Source organism: Pteropus vampyrus, unplaced genomic scaffold (assembly GCF_000151845.1).
Source record: "Pteropus vampyrus isolate Shadow unplaced genomic scaffold, Pvam_2.0 Scaffold32, whole genome shotgun sequence".
NCBI lineage: Eukaryota > Metazoa > Chordata > Mammalia > Chiroptera > Pteropodidae > Pteropus > Pteropus vampyrus.
Genome location: NW_011888813.1, coordinates 9,547,179 through 9,570,235, shown reverse-complemented (window position 1 = coordinate 9,570,235; position 23,057 = coordinate 9,547,179). Strand labels below are relative to the sequence as shown.

General features: G+C 35.7%; 1 protein-coding gene across 1 annotated transcript in view; it reads right to left on the bottom strand.

Moving 5' to 3' along the window:
- Window positions 1–5,212, bottom strand: part of TTC8 (tetratricopeptide repeat domain 8) — a 43,562-nt gene extending 38,350 nt beyond the window's left edge. The window contains exon 1 of the mRNA XM_023528866.1: window positions 5,008–5,212. Within this exon, the coding sequence (XP_023384634.1) occupies window positions 5,008–5,121 (114 nt within the window). The 5' untranslated portion in view covers window positions 5,122–5,212. The remainder of the gene's footprint in view (window positions 1–5,007) is intronic.
- Between the last annotated feature and the right edge of the window lie 17,845 nt (window positions 5,213–23,057).

The window sequence follows — 23,057 nt, the reverse complement described above, 5'->3', positions numbered from 1 at the left end:
AAAAAAAAAATCGGGACTGGGTTTAAAGCCATGAATCTGACATATGGAACACAAAGAACAGTAATCAGATTAAGCAACTAATCAGGATGACCGACATGAGCTGTAAAAGCAAGCCCTCCTCTAGGTCAGACTGTTCTGTGGAATATCATTGTGCATTTCTCCCTTTTATCTCTTATAACTTTTAACCACTTTTTTCAGCCACGATTTAAAGAACATTTTGAAAAAAGACAACACATTAGGAATGACTTGTTCTTACTGTAGTTTATCAAACGGGGAAACTATGATAAGTTAACCAGTTATCCTTCTTTTGTTCTTAACTGATCAAAATCTTAATGTACTTCATGTTTACAAGACCCTGCCCTCTGCTTCTCATCATTCTGCATCCAGGAAAAGCAGTTCAGAACCCATCTTCTTCAAGAACCCTTCCCCATTACCAAAGGTCCTGTTATTGCACTCAGCCTACATTTCAGTCCTTTTGTATCTAAAGAGAAATTTATTGCTCTAAGGAAACAAGCTATTCCACAATGGATCATAATTCTCTGGCCAATCTGATTACCCCAATTTGGGCGAGAATCAAAATTAAATAAAATCCAGATGTCCTAATAGAAAGCACAGGTCTAATTAAATATTTTCGAGGATAGTATACCAAAATGGTATCTCTTAGTGGAAAAATAAATGTAGAAGTAGTCTTAGAGGTGGGCTTCATTCCAAAGGCTGATGTAGCAAGACTGAAATGTTATCTTTTTTAAGCTACTTGGACCAACTTATAAAAAGAATAACAAATAACAAATTACTTTAGAGAGAGGGTCTCTTCATCTAGGAGAAAAATAAGCAGAACCAAAAGTGAAAAATAACATGAAAAACGAAAGCTATTTTTTGTTTTGGGGAAAAAAAAGGAAGAGTGAAAATGAATCCATTTGGCACTCAGAAGCAATATTTTATTTTCCTTGCTCTTCTCTGTGCCCAGGTACTGCTTCCAAGTCACTCATTTGTACTACAATCAGTTTGGTGGCACAGAAATGGTAATTCAAATAGCTATAGAGAAAAAGTCCTCTACTTTAAAATGTAGATCTCGCAAAAAAAAAAAAAAGGAAGAAAGAAAGAAAAGAAAGAAAGAAAGAAAAAAAAGAAAAGAAAAAAAAAAGCCCAGGAGGCTAAAAGAGCATGTGAAGATAAACCAGCTAACTGCAGGGCTGAGGGCCATTTGCTTATGCGCTCATCACATCTCATTTATTTCTTCATAGATTGTAGTCTCTCCATCATTTAACTCCCTCCACTGAAACGATGAAAGCTCCATAAGAAATACATAATGAAGAGAAAAGCACCAGAGGATAATTACTATCAGAAACTCTCCTGAAGGAATCCAGGCAGGAAAAAAAACTGACCCTCAAAATGAGAAATGAATTAAGAATTCCATAATGCAATTATATTTATTTGAAAAAATAAATGTACACTTAAGAACCTATGGGGCTAAGAATTAAGGATGAGGGGTAGGGGGTAGAGGGACAAAGATCATTGGGTAATGAGGATGATCATAAAGATCATGAATAATGCCATCAAAATGCATATGAATATGATCAATGCACTTATTCAGCAAATACACAATAGCCTTTGTGTGCCAGACTGTGCAAGGCCACACAGATCTGCCATCCTGGACTCACGTCCTAAGGAAAGGAAAGAGAATTTTCAAGTTTTTAATCAAAGGAACCTCCTTAAGCTTCCTAAAGCACTCCAACATAAATATATTTTTTTTAATTTCTTTGGAAAAATCAGACTGGAAAATATTTCCAAAATGAAATAACAATTGGGTTCAAAATATATAATTGGTGCTAAGAAAAGCATACTGTCTAAAAGCATGGTGGTTAAAGGTTGGCTAAAAGAATAACTTGTAAACTTTTCAGCAGCCCTATCCAAGTATCAAAAGCCCAGTTTGGTAAGGAAATATCAAGTTAAACTTCTATTCCTGACGAAATGCTACTCATTGTTCTGGCAATATATACAATTCCCCCTTAAATAAATTACCTCAGCAAAACAAATAAAAAGGATTAGAAAGGAAAAGAATAAGATAAATTTCTCCTAGAGCTCATACCAATTCTCCTGGGCCTATTCTGGTATTTGTAGGAGCTGAACATATCAACCCCTGCTCATAACGATTAAATGTAACAAAAAATAACATTTTAAAAAACATCTATGGTATGAGAATTTAATTATGTATCACATTATGACATTTCAAATTCACAACAAATAGGCCAATGGAATAGGCCAGGACCTAACAAAACCTACTGCCATAATGATCTTAATCACGTCTAAAGGTTAACCAATAATAACAAAAATATTTCTCATTATGAACCCACCTTTTTTTTTCATTATCATTAGCAAAATCACAGTTCTACCAAACATACCTTGTGAACAAGTCTTAATCTTCCAAGAGGGCCAGGAAGGCCTAATGGGAGCTATATAAAAAGCCAAATAAAAATATCAACTCTCTTACCTCATTTAGCAGCTAATTTGGAGATTTTTAATTTGTTTATCCTATTTCTCCTAAGTAAAAAGAGTCAACATCTCTTCTATAGCCCCTTCTTAACCATTAATAAAAAGTGCTGCTTTGCCTATGCATTTCCCCAAGAAACATCATCTCCCAGGAAAACAAGGGAAATATTTGTTCCTTTGTTCCCCCCAAAAGGAACCAGTGGTCAAATAAATTTCAGAATATTGGGTTAATCAAAATTGGGCAGATTTCCTTTCTTCGGGACTTCTCAGAACCTTTAATCCAAGTAGACAGATATATCAAAATTCTTTACCATTTGACAAAAATCTTAAAAAAGGCACAATAGATGGGAAAATAGACTGGGAAAAGTTCAGAAACACACAGCTTTGAAAAATTAGGCCACATAAATGCCAAAGAGACAGCAGATACAAAGGGAATGGGCTCACCAGCTTTGTAACTCTGGACAAATTACTTCCCCCTTGTGCTTCATTGTGCTCAATCTATAAAATGGGGAAATAGTACCAATTCCTAGAATAGCTGAGGATTAAATGAGATAACATCTAAAACCTCTGAACCAAGCCTGACACAGAGCAAATACTCAATACATATTAGCTATTATTTTTGTTACCTACTTTGCAAGGTTATTCTAAGCATAGAAATACATACAATTTGTAAAACTTATGCCTGGCAAGTAGTAAGCACTCAATAAAAGATCACTGAATTGAATACACATAAAGTCCTAATCACAGTGTCTCGCACAAACTCAGTCTGGATTCACTGGTGCAGTAGTGAATGTCATTATGATTATGTCATTAAAATTACGGGGTCTTACCTATTAATAAAAGCACTGCAGCTTTGCCTATACCAACATTTCCCAATATGACATCTCCCTAGCATGACAGCAACAAAGATATCTGACCCTTGCCAGCTGTCAAAAAAGGAATCAGTTGTCAAATAAGTCTCAGAACTACTGGATTAATCAAAATTAGGCACAATTAAGTTTCTTTTTTTTCAGAATTTAGAGCCTTTAGTATGAACTGAATCTCTAAGAAGGGAATATACATTTCCCAAATGCATTTAATGAGATTTTCCTTCACGGCACAGCTCTTGGGACTAGTGTTCTCTGGAACCCAGAATGGAAACCACTCAAACTCAATGGAAAAATAGAAACAGCATGTAAAGTTCTTGCAAACTGTTGTGCCTAGAACAATGTCTGACACATCATAGGTCTGTAACAAATTTTTGCTGTACAAATGTAAAGGAGTCAGTATTTTGTCATGATTCCCAAACCTATTGCATCTGTACTACTGTCCCAAGAAACGCACTTGGAAATATGCTTGTCCACAGAAACACAGTCCTATTAACTAACGTGAACGAACACAAGCAGAACATAGCTTAGCATTCCCACTAACACGGATTGTTCTAGAGGAGATGTACTAGCTCTCGGGCTTAAGTGTTCACCTCAGTAGGTTATCCTCCACCCATCTGGTGGGAGCTAAGGCAGAGCTGTAACCGTGTTCACACTCATGCCTCCGCTTATGTATCTGTCCATTTTCCTTTTTTCTAATATCTCCAAGGCAACCTCACCAGAGGAAAAGCTGGGAAATAAGAACTACATAGGTACATTTTGCATTTACTAGAAGCACTGACAAAATGCCATTGCTCTGCTCCTATTCTCCCTTTTTCTCCTTTTTGCCTTTCGGGGAACTGCCTGCCCACTAGACGTCCCTCTCTCACACACACATAGTATGTGACATTTTCGCTCGCTTTATTTAATATTATACTTTAAGAGAACTTAAACTATTACTGGAGTTTAAGTTCTCTTTTAATCAATACCATCATTCCTTCTTTTAACGGAACACTTTTTCCCAACCCTCCCTCTCTCTTAATAAATGTATATTTTTCCCTCCTAGATTCCCATTCTCTAACTTGCATTATTTGCTTCAAGTCGCATTCATGCCCCAGGATCGAAGGCTCTTCATTCTTGAATAAATCTTAAGATGAAATGGAAGGATCACACGTTTGATTGAAAAAGAAAAAGGCAACTATTTTGAACAGCGGTAGGAAGTTACAGATCTTCACGTTTATATATAATTGTTTTAGAAATTAACAACGCACACGCAGCGAGCTTAAGAGCCCATCCATATGCAAGTATAAATTAATTGTCAAAGTTCCGAACCAAAGTAAAAGTCAGGGCTTTAAGTGTTCCTTCAAAGGACACTTAAAGGAAAGGGGCTGCTAAAGTTTTTTTTGGTTTTTTTTGTTGTTGTTGTTTTTTTTAGTGGGGGGAGGGTAATCATGGCACAGCACTTATGGGTCTTGCGGGTTCTCGGGTACGCCGGGGACAGGGGTCCGTGGGCTACAACTCCAGGAGTCTCGCTCTAGGTGCCTGTGCTGATCACATGGTCAACCTCGCCCTGAGCCTGCCACTCAGGAGCCCCCCACCCATGGCCTGGGGATCCCCCAGAGCCTTCTGCTTCATAGCCAGGATCCATGGGCTGATGGGGTCCGGCCGGTACCTGGTCATAAGGGGACTTCTCCAGCATCTGCGTGCACAGATCCGCGCAGAGCTGGAACTTCCTGCGCCTAAAATAGCTCCAGGCCAGTAGCAGCGGCTCCATCTCCCAGCCCATGGTGGCCGAGGGCGGCCCGCGAAGGACCAGGGCCGGACCCAGGGAGGGCGGGGACCGAGGAGAAGGCGGCGTCCAGCTCTGCCCAGCAACGCGCGGCGACAGGGGCCTAAGCAGAGAGGAGCCCACCTCGCGCCTGAGAACAGGAAAAAGAAAAACCACCGCGAACAGAATTCGGCGATGGGCTCGCCCATGAACTAGGGATTGCCAAAACTTGGTGAAAAGATATGTGTACTTTTAAAAGATACTATTTCATAAATTTATTCATAAATAAATTATTCATAAATAAGGCGTTGACTTAGACACCTCCGACTGGGGTCCTCCACCCTCCCTCGAGAAAGCGTTGTTGCCTAGCAGCCGGATGCTCTGCTTTCTTTGTCAGTTCCAGAAAAGTCCCGGGAACTCACCCTCCAAAGAGTCGCTTCCCCCTTCACGTATTTTTACCCGTATCAATTACCCTTCCGATTCTAGAAACACAAACAGAGGACCAGCTTTTTCAATACCATACCGCCCCAAAGAACCCAAAGCCTTAAATCCTAAAACTCTCCAATCTATTTCTCGAAGTCCTTCTCACCAAATCTCAATGTCCAAATTGAAAGGGGGCATTGGCGAGTGTTTAGTCCAATCTATTCATTTTACAGATGAGAAACTGAGAAATGTTCAGACAAGAGAAATTATTTACCTAAGATCGCATGGAGTTAAAAATCTGAGCTGAAATCTGTGACTACAGTCTATAAAATACTGTTAATTTGATGCTGCATAGCGCTTCTGGATTATAAATCGGCGACATTTTCACCAAACAAAATAACGTATGCAAAAAATTTTAAAGGGAGCTTTTTGAAACACCGTCTCCAAGCAATTGCTGTTCCTCAAACGTTTGCTTGTGCAGGGTAATTTCTTTAGGCTCAATTCTGACTTTCCTCTAGAGATTTACACAGATGACAAATATCTTTAACCGTTATGAAAAGAGAAGAGTGGCCGGGCTACATCCAGGTAGACTTCATTTTGGAAGACTAGGGGATCTTTTTTCCCTGCCTCCTTCCTGCCACAGTGGGAGAGGCAGGAGAGGAAAAATTAACTCAATACTGAAGAACTTTCTGGTCAGGACTAAATCCTCTTTATAGATGAAAAAATGAACTGCTAACAGCAAAGATAAATCACTCACAATTTTCTCAAACGATTAGGGTACTATAATGAAGACATATTTAATCCAGATATTTATATCTTTCACAGATATCAAAATGAAAATTACCATTCTAAACTAAGAAATGGTTTATGAGTCGTTTTTTTTCCTCCAACAAACAAGCCAACAAGAATTCCTTTTTGCAACCTGGAAAGAAATAAAGAACAAGAAAAACAATAATAAAAATAAGTAAGGTTAATGCAAATAAGCCAATTGGTTTTCCCAAAAAGGCCCCCAAAAAAGGAAACCCGTCCAAAGGGGCAACCCAATGGTTCCAAGCCCCAAGGTCTTAAAAACGCAAAAGCCGGCAAATGGAAAATCGGCCCAAAAATTTAAGCCTTTCGTGTTCTCGGACAAAATAAAAGTGTGCTATATAAAAGAGACGCAAAACCCGCGCCACATAACACACAGATATTAAAAAAAATGTCACATAGAAAAAAGATAGAGGTATACAAAAAAGTCAAAAACACAACACAGAGAGTCCCCACACACTCTATACACAGTCCCCCATAGTAACAACACATTATACATTACCACGATATGTACTCACAACTAAAGGACACACACAACATTGATTATTATTAACTCTACAGTTTATTATGGTTTCAGTAATTTCCCCCTAACATCCTTTTTTCTAGACCAAGATCTCACTTGGGATACCATATTACGTTAGGTCATTATATCTCCTCTGCCTCCTCTTGTCTGTGACAGATTTTCAGACTTCCCTTGTTTAAGATGATCTTGACAGTTTTGAAAAGGGCTAGTCAATTACATTGTAGAATGTCTGAGATTTTAAAAATACATATGCCCAAATCCCATCCATAGAGATTCTGATTTAAATGGTTTGAGGTAAGGCTGGGACATCAGTATATTTTTTAAAAGTTTCCCAGGTAATTCTAATGAGCAGTCAAGGTTGAACAACCACTGTGTTGAGTTTCAAGTGGACTTGTATATATTGAGATTATTGCCAACTTCCTAGTGAGAAACAATGTTTTTGTAAGAAGGATACATTTTTTTTTTTTTGGAAAAAAAGAGAATTTTTTCAATATATACCTGTTTTAAATGTGAGACAATAGAGGTATTAAAATATTTTAAGAGCATATAATTTCTCTTAGCTTCTTTCAGAAGGTTGTTACTTCTTTCAGAAAAGTCAAATGGATGACAAAAATTGTAGAAAACAGCAAACTGCACGATATTAATTATATCCAAATGCAGCATAAAATGTGCCTTTAAAAGATTATAAATACTTGTTATTTTTAATCATGTTCATGTGTTTATATTGATTAATTTTATGAATGTATATAAACTTTACATTTTTTATAATTTCTAATCCATAATGCAGACATCATTTTTTTAGATCATGCTAGTAATAGGAGAATAGTAATAACAGTTCCTGGTAAATGGGGTCGATAAGAATTGCTAGGCCATTTTCCTACTGAAGAAAATGAAGCATAGCAAAACAACACAATCCCTTTGAAAGGGTCAGTTTCACAATCAGAGCTAGATCTCTGTTCACAGATCCTTATCTTTTCCTCTCTAGCAACTGGATATCTCTTTAGGTTAATTCAGTTTAAAATCTAAAATACTGAAGATAAAGTGACTTTATTTTTTTATTTTTATTTTAAAAATTTTTTGTTCTCCTCTCATAGTTAGATTTCTTTCTGTCACCACATATTTGACCCCTTTTACCCTGTCTATCTCCCCCTCTCCTCCTATCCTCTGGTAACCACTAGTCTATAGTCCATGTCCATGAGTCTGTTTGTCCTGTTCGTTTGTTGCTTTTAGGTTTATATCCCACATATAAGTGATATCATGTGGTTTTCAACTTTTTCTGTCGGGCTTACTTATTATGATTATCTCGAGGCCCATCCATGTTGTTACAAATGGCGGTATTTCATCTCTTCTTATGGCTGAGTAATATTCCATTGTATATATGTACCACAGCTCTTTATCCAATCATCTACCATAGGACATTGGTTAAATGTTCTTAAATGTTAAATTGGAATTATTCAGTCTATTTAAACTTAACCCAAAATAAAAGCAAAAGTATAAAATTTGATATTCTCTTGATCAACAAGTATTTGTGCAGGCCCTATGCTTGGTGATAAGAATACAGACATGAACAAGACAGGTCTCCTGCCACAAAGGTGCTGATATATAAAGAATAGTTAGTGGAAAAAGCACTGAACTTCTGGTCAGTCTTACTAGCTGTGTATTTGCAGGCAAATTAGAAATCAGTATAGAATGGTGATTAAGAAGTGGGCCCTGGAGCCAGATTTCCTGTACTTGAACTCCTGACTCTGCCATGCAATAAATGTGGGGACTCTGGGCAAGTGGTCTAAAGACCCTGTTATGTGCTTCATAATGTAATGTGTGATTCTGCTTTAAAGGACAAGAAAAACAAATGGGATAGATGAAACTCATAAGAAATGTTAAGTGTAGATAATAAGTATATCATTGCTGTATATAACATATTAAACATAGAATAGACATTTTTGTGTTAAACATAGATTAAAAGAATGAAACAAATAAATGAGAGTGTTATTTGTAGATAGAAAGAGATGGAAAGCAAAATAAATCTTAAATATTCATAAAGCATGGGTCAGCTTTATCTACATCAAATTGGCCACCCATTGGTATCACCCACTGTGGCCTATTTGTCCTGTGCTTAGAACATGCACTACCTTTCATCAGGTCATCACCAAGCCATAGCCGTGGCCATGCATACTTTCCCCCACCTCTCCCACACAGCAAGCATGTATTGGCACCACGAACCTTCCATCCCTAAACTTTATTGCCTGTACTCAATTCTCGTCCTTGTAACCACACCATCTGTGAGGAAGGCAGGTGAGGTAAAGAGAAAGTCAGGACACAGGAACTTTGAACAGCCCGGAGGTAGTGTGGTCCTTCCACCTGCTTGCACTAAACATCTTAACTTACCCAATCTCTTCCCCCTTGCTTCTCGCTGTATTTTTACATTGATTTAATGTAAAAATGCTAACTGATTTTAGCATTTTTAATTTGGTTTATAAGACTTTCAGTTCCAGGGCCTCTGGGAGAGCCTGCCAGGTTGTATACTTAGAGGACACCACAGTATGTCCCCACTACATATAAAATGATGATGAGGATGACCATGACAACAGTGACGGTGATGATTTTATGGGATGGTTGTGGAGATCAAATCAACTTAATGCAAGTAGGGCATAATTACATCATCTTTTTAAGGAATGGAGAAACACATTGGGGTGGGCACCAATAATGTTTGCGACCAGGGAGCTTCTCTATTTTCTGTCACACAACTTCTTTACACGCTGGAGATAAAGCACTCTGAGGCAATATCAAAGAAATTGGAGGTTGTTTTTATTTTTCCAGTTTCTTGAGGAGGTGTTTGATAAATATCTACTGACATTGATATTTATACAAAAATGCTTTTAAATCCATATTAGGAGATGCAAGAGATACAAAATGAATAATGCATGTGAACAAATAAGTTCAATAAAACCTATCAGGGTAAATGGGTACAAGTGAAGGCACAGGACGGGGCAATTCTACCTCTGCATGGGTACTTGGTAAAGAGCTGCAGTCAGCAGCTCAGGAAAAGCATCACAGCAGCATGAAATCGTGTGACCAGGTGTGGAAGGAAAGACAGGTAAAGGTGGGCTGAAGCCAGATCATCAAGAGTGTGAAACATCACGCAGTGGAGTTTGCATATTCAATGAAAAGCCGCCAGAGACATTTTACCTCGGAATAAAAATAACTTGATTGATGACGAGTGAAGTCAAGGAGATTAGTGCAGATACTATTGCAAGAGTCAAGGTGAAAAATGCTGAGAGTAATGGGAATGGACCAGTGGCTGAAATATGTTAAAAAAAAATAGAATCAGTGGGACTTGGACCCTGGTTGGGTATGCGGAGGGAATTTGGCTAAGAAAAGAGAGAAATCTAGGCTATCTCTCAGGTTTCTATGTTGTGAATGTACTGATAAGAGCGCCAGTCACCAAAATCAGAATGAAGGAGAAGAAATGGGCTGAGAAAAAAAAGAGATTAAATTCCAATTGAGGTATAATGGTTTTAAGTGCCTCTGGGACAGACAGGTGGAGATGTTCTGTTGGTAACTGGAGGCAGATACATGTCAGAGGCTATGAAAAGAAGTCAGAGATGGAGGTAAAATTTGAGACTCATAATTATACATCTGCTCAAAGGAGAAGGTGAAATTATACCATGGAGAGTTTGTTCAGAAAATTATAGTCAATGTAGTGAACAGAATAAGAGGTTTGGCTATTAGAAAAGCAGAGTCAAAATTATTATTATTTGCCAATTTCAGATAATTGTTTTTCTAGGAAATTTTGTCATGTAGGAAAGCTATTGTTTTTATAAATATTTATTTTGTATGCTGAAATTTATTGGACACTCTCGCCCAGTGATTTGGAATGCTCCCTTATATTATATGCAAAATTCTAGTATAAAATGAATACTGTTTCTGGGTTGTTTATTCAAGGTCACTGATATGGAGGTCAATATTTATAAAAGTATAACAGTTTTAATTAGTGCAGCTCTATTTACAAATCTTCAGTTTTTTTTCAGGTCTTCAAACTTATGTGAACCATTATTCACAGAAAATCTATTTTCTGATATGAAGTTAGTTACAATCCAATATTACAGGCATTTCGAATACTTGAACATAATTTTTCCTAACCTGGTGAAAAATATTCTCTCAATACTTTGCCACTATTATAGCAAACTTCAAATCAAAAAGCACTATGAAACTAGTGACTTCCCTGAAAATAAATAAAATGCATGAGCTGCATTACATTCACCTCAAATTACTGACCAGCTGCCAAGATCCATTTTCCTCTTGTGACTCTCCAACAAAGTTATCACCTGTTATTTGGGCGAAGGTCTTAAGAAATTGAAAATACAATTATTAAACATTTCCTTTTATCCTAAATTTTCTTATTTCGGTCTGAATTTTACAGGCAATTACACATCCAATAAGATAAGCCATCTAGAGTGTTCTTAATAATATTTATCAAGTCCCTCTGATTCATATCATACACGACAGCCTAAACGGTTTTCAACAGAGCACATAAAGAGAGGTTGATGACATTCAATTGCTTTTTCCATCAAGCTTCTTGTACTCTGAAAATCAGATTCTGAAGTTCAAAAATGAATTAATCTTCAACATTTGAAGTAAACTTAGAACTCTGTTGGTAATAAATTCATTTTATGTGACAATTTCTGGCTCCATCTTATCCTCATGCGATTGAACACGATATGAAAGATGCTTTGATATGCCTTATTTCTATGCAGGTTCTTTTAAAACCTTTTTAAAAAAGAGAAGTAGACTTAGATTTCTTTTTAGCTAAAACAATGAAATTTCGATCGAACCAAAATCTACATATCACATGGTGTACAGAATTCTTGTATATGTATTTAAAACGCAAAATAAAAGCACTGATTTTTAAAAAGCAATATACACTATATTCTTAGATCCCTACTTTCTACTCTCATGTGCTGCAGGACAGTTACACATATGTATGAGAAGAAAGCAGTGAGTAAGAAAGTGTCTTTGATTTGGCTAGGGTTCTGTTCTTTTTTTTTTTTTTTTTTAAGGTCTGGAATGTTCTAACACCACCATCCAAACTTCCAGCCAAGTCCTAAAAGTCCCACAGGTTCTAGCTTCCGGTTACTTCTCCGACCTATCTCACCCACTCCTATCTGGCACTTCACTCAGAAGACACTGGGCTCCTAGCTGGTTCTCGCCTGGGCTTAGCAGGACAACCTTGCCCTTGCTACTTGCTGACAGTCACACTCTCCTTAGATATCAACCTGCTTCTCTCTGTGACTTTTTTTACTTCATAGAAGTCTCTACTGAAATGTCATTTCATTAAAGAGAGCTTTCTGCAAACCATCCCCATCTCGTTTCGCTACCACATTGTTCTTCATAGTACCTACTCCAACTTGATATATTTCATAAGTGTGTATGTATATATTATCATGTATTTTTACTCCTATCCTCTCTTCCCCAGAATGCAAGCACCACGGCTTTGTTGCATCACCATGGCTAAAATAGTGCTTGGCACATAATAAGTGCTCAAAAAATATTTGCTGAATATATGGAATAGAACAGAGAAGCCAGAAATGGTTGTAGATATGGGATAATTTAGCATATAATGAACATTGTATTTCAAACACAGTGAGAAAAAGATAGTGTTTTCAACAGGTTGTGTAGGGGATAGTTAGCTTTGCATTTGATTAAAAAAATTGAGTCAACCTCACCAGTAGAATATTTTCTAAAAAATTGATTTTTGACACTTTTTCTGAAGTCCAACCTTAACCCATCACATTTTTCGTTTGTCATATATATTTCGTAAGGTACAACCCATGATTATACATAACTAATCCAGACTTTCAGTCTATGGCACAGGTTTTCATTTAGTTATATCATCAGTCCATGTGTGTGACATTATTTGAAAAAAATCTTTACTCTTCACCTCTGATAACAATGACAATAACAATAAGTACTATATGACGCCTTTTGTGATCTGGTCTCCTTTTTGTTCTGTTGGTTCATTGGAACCCAATTCAAGTTCATTTAATGTCTATCAAACTGGGAGCAACCAATGACATTGAATTATTTTAATTTAATCATTTGTTCTGTTTAATTCCTGTTTTGATATGAATTATTAATTAGCCAAATCATTACTTTCTTTTGGAATATTCCACAATTCTTTTTTGAAATGACCATATTGTATATGCACCTTCTTAATTTACTATTTACTTTCTTTAGCAATGTTATAACGTTAACATTGCTTTTCTGACGTGTAAATTTTATAATCTAATTTCAACATTGTTAAGTTTTCCCCCTTCCCTCTAGTCATCCACTTTAACCTGTGCCCATTTCTCTACTTCTAGGCTGATGCTTTAAATAACTGTCCAAATTTATCGGAGTTTTAATTTTATTATTACTTTTTTACAGTTATGTTCAGGAGAGAAGAAGAAGTAACTCAAATACCTCATTGAACAATGAGATAAATGGGACTATGTCTCTTGTAGTCTCCCAGAATCCTGTGGGTCTAATGATGTACCATATGAATGCTACTGGAATATTGATCAACATAAATTATGAGATATTCATAGTGTTTGCTTTTTATAATCAAATTTTTATTTTCAGGTTTGTGTACTATCTGATCCTTAAACATTAATAGAAGAGGATAAAAAGATCAGAAACAAAAATTAGTTTGCATGAAAGAATGTGTTTAAAATGTGCCAATGTTCAAAATGTTTCATTGTAGCCTTTTTAAAAAAATTCAACAAAGAATAGACTGGTTGATTGTCCTTTGAACAAAGTCAGTAACTCTAAGAGTGAGATTTTCATTCTAACCATTTATAGAAAATTCTCTAGTATTTAATAAACATCATGAACAAGCTAAAGATATTGTCACATACATTTTTATCACTCAATCAGAGGTCGAAAGAATGTTCTAAATCAGTAGTTTATAATCTTTTTATTACACTTCAAATATTCTTCATGAACAATATGCCTTGAAATATTATGTGTACCAAACTATAATTATTAATTATCAATTTATTTTCCAATGCTTAAAAATCAAAAATTTATATTAAAATTTTATGATTAACTCCCCAAAATATACTACTTAATTAATTATAACTTTATAGTGGAGAAATCTGATAAGAAGTACCTTAAACCAGTGATAAAGTTAATGCATATTATCAATAAAGGAACAAATAGATATAATGAAACAGGTATCATTTGCCTCTGGATATGATGTGCTCAGATAGACACAACATAGCTTTTAGTATTGCTGCCAAAAACATATAACCTAAATCTAGTATTGAGAAAATATCAGATAAATTCAATTGAGGAAATTCTACAAAATAAATGATCTGCATTCTTCAAAATGTAAAGATGAGGGATGATAAAGACGAATTAATCTTCAACATTTGAAGTAAACTTAGAACTCTGTTGGTAATAAATTCATTTTATGTGACAATTTCTGGCTCCATCCTATCCTCATGCGATTGAACACGATATGAAAGATGCTTTGATATGCCTTATTTCTATGCAGGTTCTTTTAAAACCTTTTTAAAAAAGAGAAGTAGACTTAGATTTCTTTTTAGCTAAAACAATGAAATTTCGATCGAACCAAAATCTACATATCACATGGTGTACAGAATTCTTGTATATGTATTTAAAACGCAAAATAAAAGCACTGATTTTTAAAAAGCAATATACACTATATTCTTAGATCCCTACTTTCTACTCTCATGTGCTGCAGGACAGTTACACATATGTATGAGAAGAAAGCAGTGAGTAAGAAAGTGTCTTTGATTTGGCTAGGGTTTTTTTTTTTTTTTTTTTTTTTTTTAAGGTCTGGAATGTTCTAACACCACCATCCAAACTTCCAGCCAAGTCCTAAAAGTCCCACAGGTTCTAGCTTCCGGTTACTTCTCCGACCTATCTCACCCACTCCTATCTGGCACTTCACTCAGAAGACACTGGGCTCCTAGCTGGTTCTCGCCTGGGCTTAGCAGGACAACCTTGCCCTTGCTACTTGCTGACAGTCACACTCTCCTTAGATATCAACCTGCTTCTCTCTGTGACTTTTTTTACTTCATAGAAGTCTCTACTGAAATGTCATTTCATTAAAGAGAGCTTTCTGCAAACCATCCCCATCTCGTTTCGCTACCACATTGTTCTTCATAGTACCTACTCCAACTTGATATATTTCATAAGTGTGTATGTATATATTATCATGTATTTTTACTCCTATCCTCTCTTCCCCAGAATGCAAGCACCACGGCTTTGTTGCATCACCATGGCTAAAATAGTGCTTGGCACATAATAAGTGCTCAAAAAATATTTGCTGAATATATGGAATAGAACAGAGAAGCCAGAAATGGTTGTAGATATGGGATAATTTAGCATATAATGAACATTGTATTTCAAACACAGTGAGAAAAAGATAGTGTTTTCAACAGGTTGTGTAGGGGATAGTTAGCTTTGCATTTGATTAAAAAAATTGAGTCAACCTCACCAGTAGAATATTTTCTAAAAAATTGATTTTTGACACTTTTTCTGAAGTCCAACCTTAACCCATCACATTTTTCGTTTGTCATATATATTTCGTAAGGTACAACCCATGATTATACATAACTAATCCAGACTTTCAGTCTATGGCACAGGTTTTCATTTAGTTATATCATCAGTCCATGTGTGTGACATTATTTGAAAAAAATCTTTACTCTTCACCTCTGATAACAATGACAATAACAATAAGTACTATATGACGCCTTTTGTGATCTGGTCTCCTTTTTGTTCTGTTGGTTCATTGGAACCCAATTCAAGTTCATTTAATGTCTATCAAACTGGGAGCAACCAATGACATTGAATTATTTTAATTTAATCATTTGTTCTGTTTAATTCCTGTTTTGATATGAATTATTAATTAGCCAAATCATTACTTTCTTTTGGAATATTCCACAATTCTTTTTTGAAATGACCATATTGTATATGCACCTTCTTAATTTACTATTTACTTTCTTTAGCAATGTTATAACGTTAACATTGCTTTTCTGACGTGTAAATTTTATAATCTAATTTCAACATTGTTAAGTTTTCCCCCTTCCCTCTAGTCATCCACTTTAACCTGTGCCCATTTCTCTACTTCTAGGCTGATGCTTTAAATAACTGTCCAAATTTATCGGAGTTTTAATTTTATTATTACTTTTTTACAGTTATGTTCAGGAGAGAAGAAGAAGTAACTCAAATACCTCATTGAACAATGAGATAAATGGGACTATGTCTCTTGTAGTCTCCCAGAATCCTGTGGGTCTAATGATGTACCATATGAATGCTACTGGAATATTGATCAACATAAATTATGAGATATTCATAGTGTTTGCTTTTTATAATCAAATTTTTATTTTCAGGTTTGTGTACTATCTGATCCTTAAACATTAATAGAAGAGGATAAAAAGATCAGAAACAAAAATTAGTTTGCATGAAAGAATGTGTTTAAAATGTGCCAATGTTCAAAATGTTTCATTGTAGCCTTTTTAAAAAAAATTCAACAAAGAATAGACTGGTTGATTGTCCTTTGAACAAAGTCAGTAACTCTAAGAGTGAGATTTTCATTCTAACCATTTATAGAAAATTCTCTAGTATTTAATAAACATCATGAACAAGCTAAAGATATTGTCACATACATTTTTATCACTCAATCAGAGGTCGAAAGAATGTTCTAAATCAGTAGTTTATAATCTTTTTATTACATTTCAAATATTCTTCATGAACAATATGCCTTGAAATATTATGTGTACCAAACTATAATTATTAATTATCAATTTATTTTCCAATGCTTAAAAATCAAAAATTTATATTAAAATTTTATGATTAACTCCCCAAAATATACTACTTAATTAATTATAACTTTATAGTGGAGAAATCTGATAAGAAGTACCTTAATCCAGTGATAAAGTTAATGCATATTATCAATAAAGGAACAAATAGATATAATGAAACAGATATCATTTGCCTCTGGATATGATGTGCTCAGATAGACACAACATAGATTTTAGTATTGCTGCCAAAAACATATAACCTAAATCTAGTATTGAGAAAATATCAGATAAATTCAATTGAGGAAATTCTACAAAATAAATGATCTGCATTCTTCAAAATGTAAAGATGAGGGATGATAAAGACTCAGAAACTTCTCAAGATTAAAAGAAATATGGAAATTAAATGCAACATGTGAAGAGAATCCTAGATCAGATTTAAATTTTTTCCTATAAATTATGTTAGACAAAGGTGATATTTTAATAAGGCTTCTAGATTAAATAATGGTATTGTATCAATATTAATTTTTTGATTTTGATAATTATCTTTTATTTCTGTAAAAGAACATCATTTATAAACATAAAAAATATACACTAAAAAGAAGGAATCGTTTCTATAACTTACTCTCAAAGCATTTACACATCCACATATGTCTATACATACATATATACATATATATTTACATATATGCACATAAGGAGAGAGAACGGTAAAGGAAATGTTATAAATATTAATAGCCAAGGAATCAGAAATATTATAAAAATTAAGATGTATAGAAATTATTTTTAACATTTCCGTCAATCTGAAGTTATTTCAAAGTTAAAATTAAAAAGCAGAAGAAAACAAAAACTTATCAAAATAACCATTGTATCCAAGATGAGATCCAGTCTAAAACAAATTGATATTTTAGCTTGTGCTGGAAAGTATACAACTGCCTTTCTGTATTTGAAAGAATACTACTTCCACGTTATAAAATGTAAAGAGATTGCTTAGAGATAGTTTCATCTGTTGACTAAAATACTTTCCCAGGATAGTGAAGTCTGTGACTTTAAAATATACATGGCATTTTTTTACTGTCCTGTCTTTTATATGCCTTGGCTTTATCTTCTGTTATCTCTATTTATTATATCTCCTTTTTCTAGAACTGTGCTATCTACAACTAGACTGTATCTACCTCTCCAGGAAACGTCTTCCTACACGGAAATCAGCTTAAGACTAATCTTTTCATAAGCACTTTGCACCTAAATTTATTTTTTTTTACATAATCTATGATAAATCTACTTTTGTCTCTTATCTTTCCTACATCCATTTTTTTTTTAATGCAGTCAGGTTTTTTTTTTTTTTCTTTAAATATTTGTTTGGGGGAGAGGACACCACACTTCCACTCAATTAAAGGTCTTTTATTTTTTTACACCTATCATGCCACAAATGCACAGGGAATGGGTTCCCGCAGCCCATACCCCTTCTCATTGGTTTTCACAGTGTTCTTCTCTGGGTAGAGCAGGCTGGCACATCAATTGAACACAGGTAACTTTCTCTTTGGCTTCTTTCTTTTTTTTGATCATTTTCCTTCACACGTTTTGGGAAGCTGTCTCGGCTCTCAGAGTGCTTAATATGCTCAATACATTCATTAATTCTCTTGGCAAGAACCTTGCCCTTAACCTGGTTGATAACAACGATGCCAATGGCATGCTGGGTAACACTGTAGACTCTTCCCATTTTGCCATAGTAACATAGTTCCTTTTTGAATAGTGCCCATTCCCCGGATGTCTATGACATCACCTTTCTTTGAGATTAGCATGCATGCAGCCAAAGGAACAACTCTATGTTTTCTAAAAGGCCTAGAGAACAGAGTGGGCTCCTTTCCTCTTTCCCTTTGTGTTGGTCATTTTGATGAATTATTGGAAGATGGTGGTTCCCTGCAGTAGGTTTTAATGACCAGTAGAATTCAATAAAATTTCTTTTGATAATATCATGCTTACTCTATAATCCTTTCTTAACTTTTTAGGTATGGTAGTTAGATTAAAAATATGTGTAACACCTTTGTTAACCTTTTTCTTTCTGTGGTATGCTTTCGGGTAGAATTTTTGGCAGTGGATTTGAAGGTGTTCAAAACCTGGGGCAACTTGATACAAGTCAACAGTAACTACAGAATAATCACTACTACAGTTTACAATAATGTCTTTCAGTATCTGTGCCAGCATCCACAGTTACTTCAATGTTTGAGTACAATTGTTTATGACCCTGAAGGTGTTCTATTAAAAGCTGATTGAGCAAAAATTTCTCATATTTTCTTTTATTAGCTTGATGTCAAGATATGCTTTTAGTAGATACGCTTTTAGTAGCTAGTTATACCACTGCTATACTGAGAATGACAGAACTCTTGGCATATAACAATCTCTGCACTAAGAGGCTTGACAAACCTAGCATGGCTCAAGCAGCTTAAGGTCCTGTCCCTAGAATGACCCCAGCCTCCCTTAAAACGCTTGCCTGAGAAAGCTCGACACTGAGAATTTACTGTCTTGTAGCCCAAACCTGGTGGTAGACAGACAGGCCCCTGAGCTTTCTCTTAGAGCAGATACTTTAGAAAGCTTATAATTAATTATAAATCCTTTCTCTTCTCTTTGAGATGTAAATCTACCACCCCAGAGTGTTTCCTCAAGGACTTGAGAGTTGTCTCTATGAAATGCAAACATTCAGTGAGATAACTCTCTTTCACTCAAAGTCCCCATAAATCAACAATTTCCTAAAATTCAATATGATAATTGCTAAGTGGAGGATAAGGGCCCACCTCCAGCGGCTGCCTCGCTTTCGCTTGGACACTACCTCCTGTGATAAAGATAGAAGTTTATTTCTTCTCTGGATAAGCTCTAATTAACAAATCCAGGTGTCCTTTGTGTTTCAAGGAAGTTGAGTTCAGTTTACTCTTGACCGTCTTCCCTATTTGCAAGAGTATTACTGATAAAATCTGTCCTGACTGCTTTAAGTACTGTCCCCCTTAGCTTTTGACAATATTACGTGACATTATCTGCTTAACTCAATATTCTCCATTACCTGCAGAAATAAATTTTACATGTTGATCACAATTCGGCAGCATTCGTACTCAGGAAATAAGCACTTAGTCGCTGCACATTGGACATGTGTTAGGAGACAATGCTGCACAGGTCTCCTGCGTTTCTGCATATCTTGTTTGCAGAGGCACTTGACTGCCTTTGTTCCTGGCTATCTTTCTTAGGATGTTTGTGTAGTGACAACCTTGGAAGATAAAGACAGTGTTTCCCTTTGGAGAAAAGGGCAGATTTGTTTATTTTCCAGTATGATAAAGACGATGCCTCCCTTCAGGGCCTTCAAGTCAGGCTTCCTGCCCATTAATTTAACCTAAAAAAATTTAGGTTTCCCGACCATGGTTGAAATTCCTCTCACCGTGTGTGTAGTTACTATCCAGCCCTCTTCTCATTACCTTATGGGAACTGAGGCTCAGGGAGCCAGCGGCCCAGAGATCACAGAAGCAGCTAGATGATGCAACCTGGAAATGTGGTCATTAATTCCAACTCCCCCAGTGTTACTTAGTGGGAATGAGGAGACAAGGGGGAGCTGGATGAGTAAATTCTCCAGCCGTCCTGCTTCCTCCTTCCCATGAACTGCATTCATTCGATCACAATTTGTCCTTGAAGGGAGTCGCTTCGTGAGGCGTTGCTTCTTACTACATCAATCTAGACTGATAAACCTCGTTTCTCCAGTTTCTATTTAAGAAAAAAAAAATCTAACATTTTATGAGTTTAGAAACTTGAGAGGTTCTGGAGAGGGCTGCATGGCAAAACTTGCAGCTTTGCCATCTCTCTGATTTCATTCCTCTCTCATCTTCCTGGAGCAATAAGTTCTTTCTCAATCTTAACACAGAACAGTTCTGCCCATATTCGGCTCCTTTGGGATCTCGTTTTCTGTGCTAAGCACTCATTTGGGTATTTTTTTTTCCCAAACAAATGTAATTCCTTTCCCATGAGGAATCCATGAGGAATGTATATTTTTAAAGAACTTAGACAACATACCAATAAAAGTATAAAATTATCCATCATGTTAAATAAAATTATCCATCATGTTAAATAAAATTATCCATCAAAACTATTAACATTGGTATCTTTTGTCCCAGTCTTTAATATATTTCACAACTGGGTTTATTCTGTACATACATTTGTTATCTTGATTTAAAAAGAAACGTTTTATATTTTATGATGGAAAAGTTCCAATGTTGCCAAAATTTATTTGAAAAATTACTTTTCAATGCTTTTGTAATATTTTTAATGAGCTGGGTCGATTTACTCAAAGTTTACGCTATGGTTGGACAGTTTGGTTTCCTTATTTTTATTGTTCTAAATTATGCCATAATAAATATTTTGGTACATTAATCTTGCTCTGCATTTTTTTTCTTATTACATTATGGCAGGTAACTAGATGAGAAATTAGTGAGTCAGAGGAAAAGAACATTTTAAGGCTCTAGATGCCTATTACTAAAATTGCTTCTAGAAAACTTTCTTACAATGGGAATGGCGTGATTTTTATAAGTAACTTGGGGTGCAGAATCGAGGGAAAAGATGGTTAGACTTGAACTGAGCTACGGCAATTGGGTTTGGGAGGGTGTGGATGTAGAGATGGGGATGGAGTTTTGGAATATTTCTAAAATAGAGTCAAAAGGATATGTGGGAAGTAAGAAACAGTGAGGAACCAAAGACCACTGCTTGGCTTTCCTGCCTGCCTAACTGTGGGATGTCGGTTAGTCAGTTAGGACAGAAAGAGAAGTTGTTAAGGTGTATAGATGTGTAGAAGATAATTTGGTTCGAGACTTCTTTTATTTCAATTGTATATCATTTTTAAGGGCTTTATGTAGAATCTAATAGACATTTGGAAATTTGGTTCCTGGTAGGGGAGCATCTATTGTTTTGATCTGCCCAACATCTGGGGCTAGATTTAGAATTTTCTTCAGAGGGTCTTTGGGTGGCATCGTGGGGAGAAGTCTTGTCTGAAAGCTGCATTTATTTAGCAGACACCTGGTTGTTTTTTTTTTTTTTAATTTAGATTAAATGTGTATTATTTATTTATTTATTTTTAATTTATTTTTAATTCTTTAATGTCACCACATATTTGACCCTTTTACCCCATCTACCTCCCCATCTCCCCCTCTACTCTGGTAACCACCAGTCTATTGTCCATGGTCATGAGTCTCTGTTTAATTTTCCTGGTCATTTAGATTACATGTGCATTTGGTTATGCAAATGAGGGTTGGGTAATACTAAAGTATGGAAGTCAGCCCCGGGTTGCTGCTGCTGGCATCCATTCCTTCTTACTTTGGTAATACAATTTCCGTTTTCCTTGGGAGGTTCATCCCTCTCCCACTCCCCACTTCTGTGGTTTTTCTGCCCCTGGCACTACTCTGTGGATCCAAGGGTGGGCACATGATTCAAGTCAACCAATCAGAGCCAACGGAGCTGAAGTCTAGGAGTTTCCAGGGAAACTGCTGAAAAGAGCTCTTTCCATAGGAATCACTAGGAGAATAGGATGTAGAACTGGAGCAATTGGCAGCTGTTTTGCTTGTCTGGCAATGGACTCAACCCAAAGGAAAGTAAAAGTGAGTTAATTCTGATGACCTAGTTCTGATGGCGTCACTTGAGCCCGAGGAACCAAGTGTATTAATGCTACTTCTAGGGCTTTTCTGTCTTATAAGGCTTTAAGCCATATTGTGTAAATTTCTGTCACATACAACCAAAGAAGTCCTGAACAACAGTATTAGAAAAAGGCTCAAGTTTTCAAAAGTTTCAACTATTTGGGATAAAACTAAGAGGAACCCTATCATGACCACACAAGTATTCTTTTATATTTAATAGCTGACAAATATATATGGAACATCCATGGTTCCAGGCACTGTATATACAAAACAGGCTAATTATAGGTATAGTTACAGAAATATTTTTATGGACAGCTTATTAAAACATCATTATGATTCATAAGTCAGCTTAATTAGCTAGCTGTAATTAATAGCATGAATTTTGGCTTTTAGGTCTTATGTACTTTACCTTATATTTCTTTTGTGGACCTGAGGGTAATGACAATTGGTAGCCAGCAAATAATTTCTTTGTTTGAATTTTAGAAATATTTCAAATGTCTGGAATATAAAACTCCATACTAGGAACTCAAGTTTCATGATATAGATTAGCAAAAAGTATTGCAACTTATATTTAAAATGCCTAACAAGTGTCCACCTGTTGATTTGTAGAATTTTGGGGGTCTTTCTCCTGAATCCTTATTTGTATTACTTTCAAAGGGTACAGATTGTGGAATCTCAATGAGCAATAAAAGCTTGATTTAGATTTCTGATGTGACATTAGTAATAACAGATTAT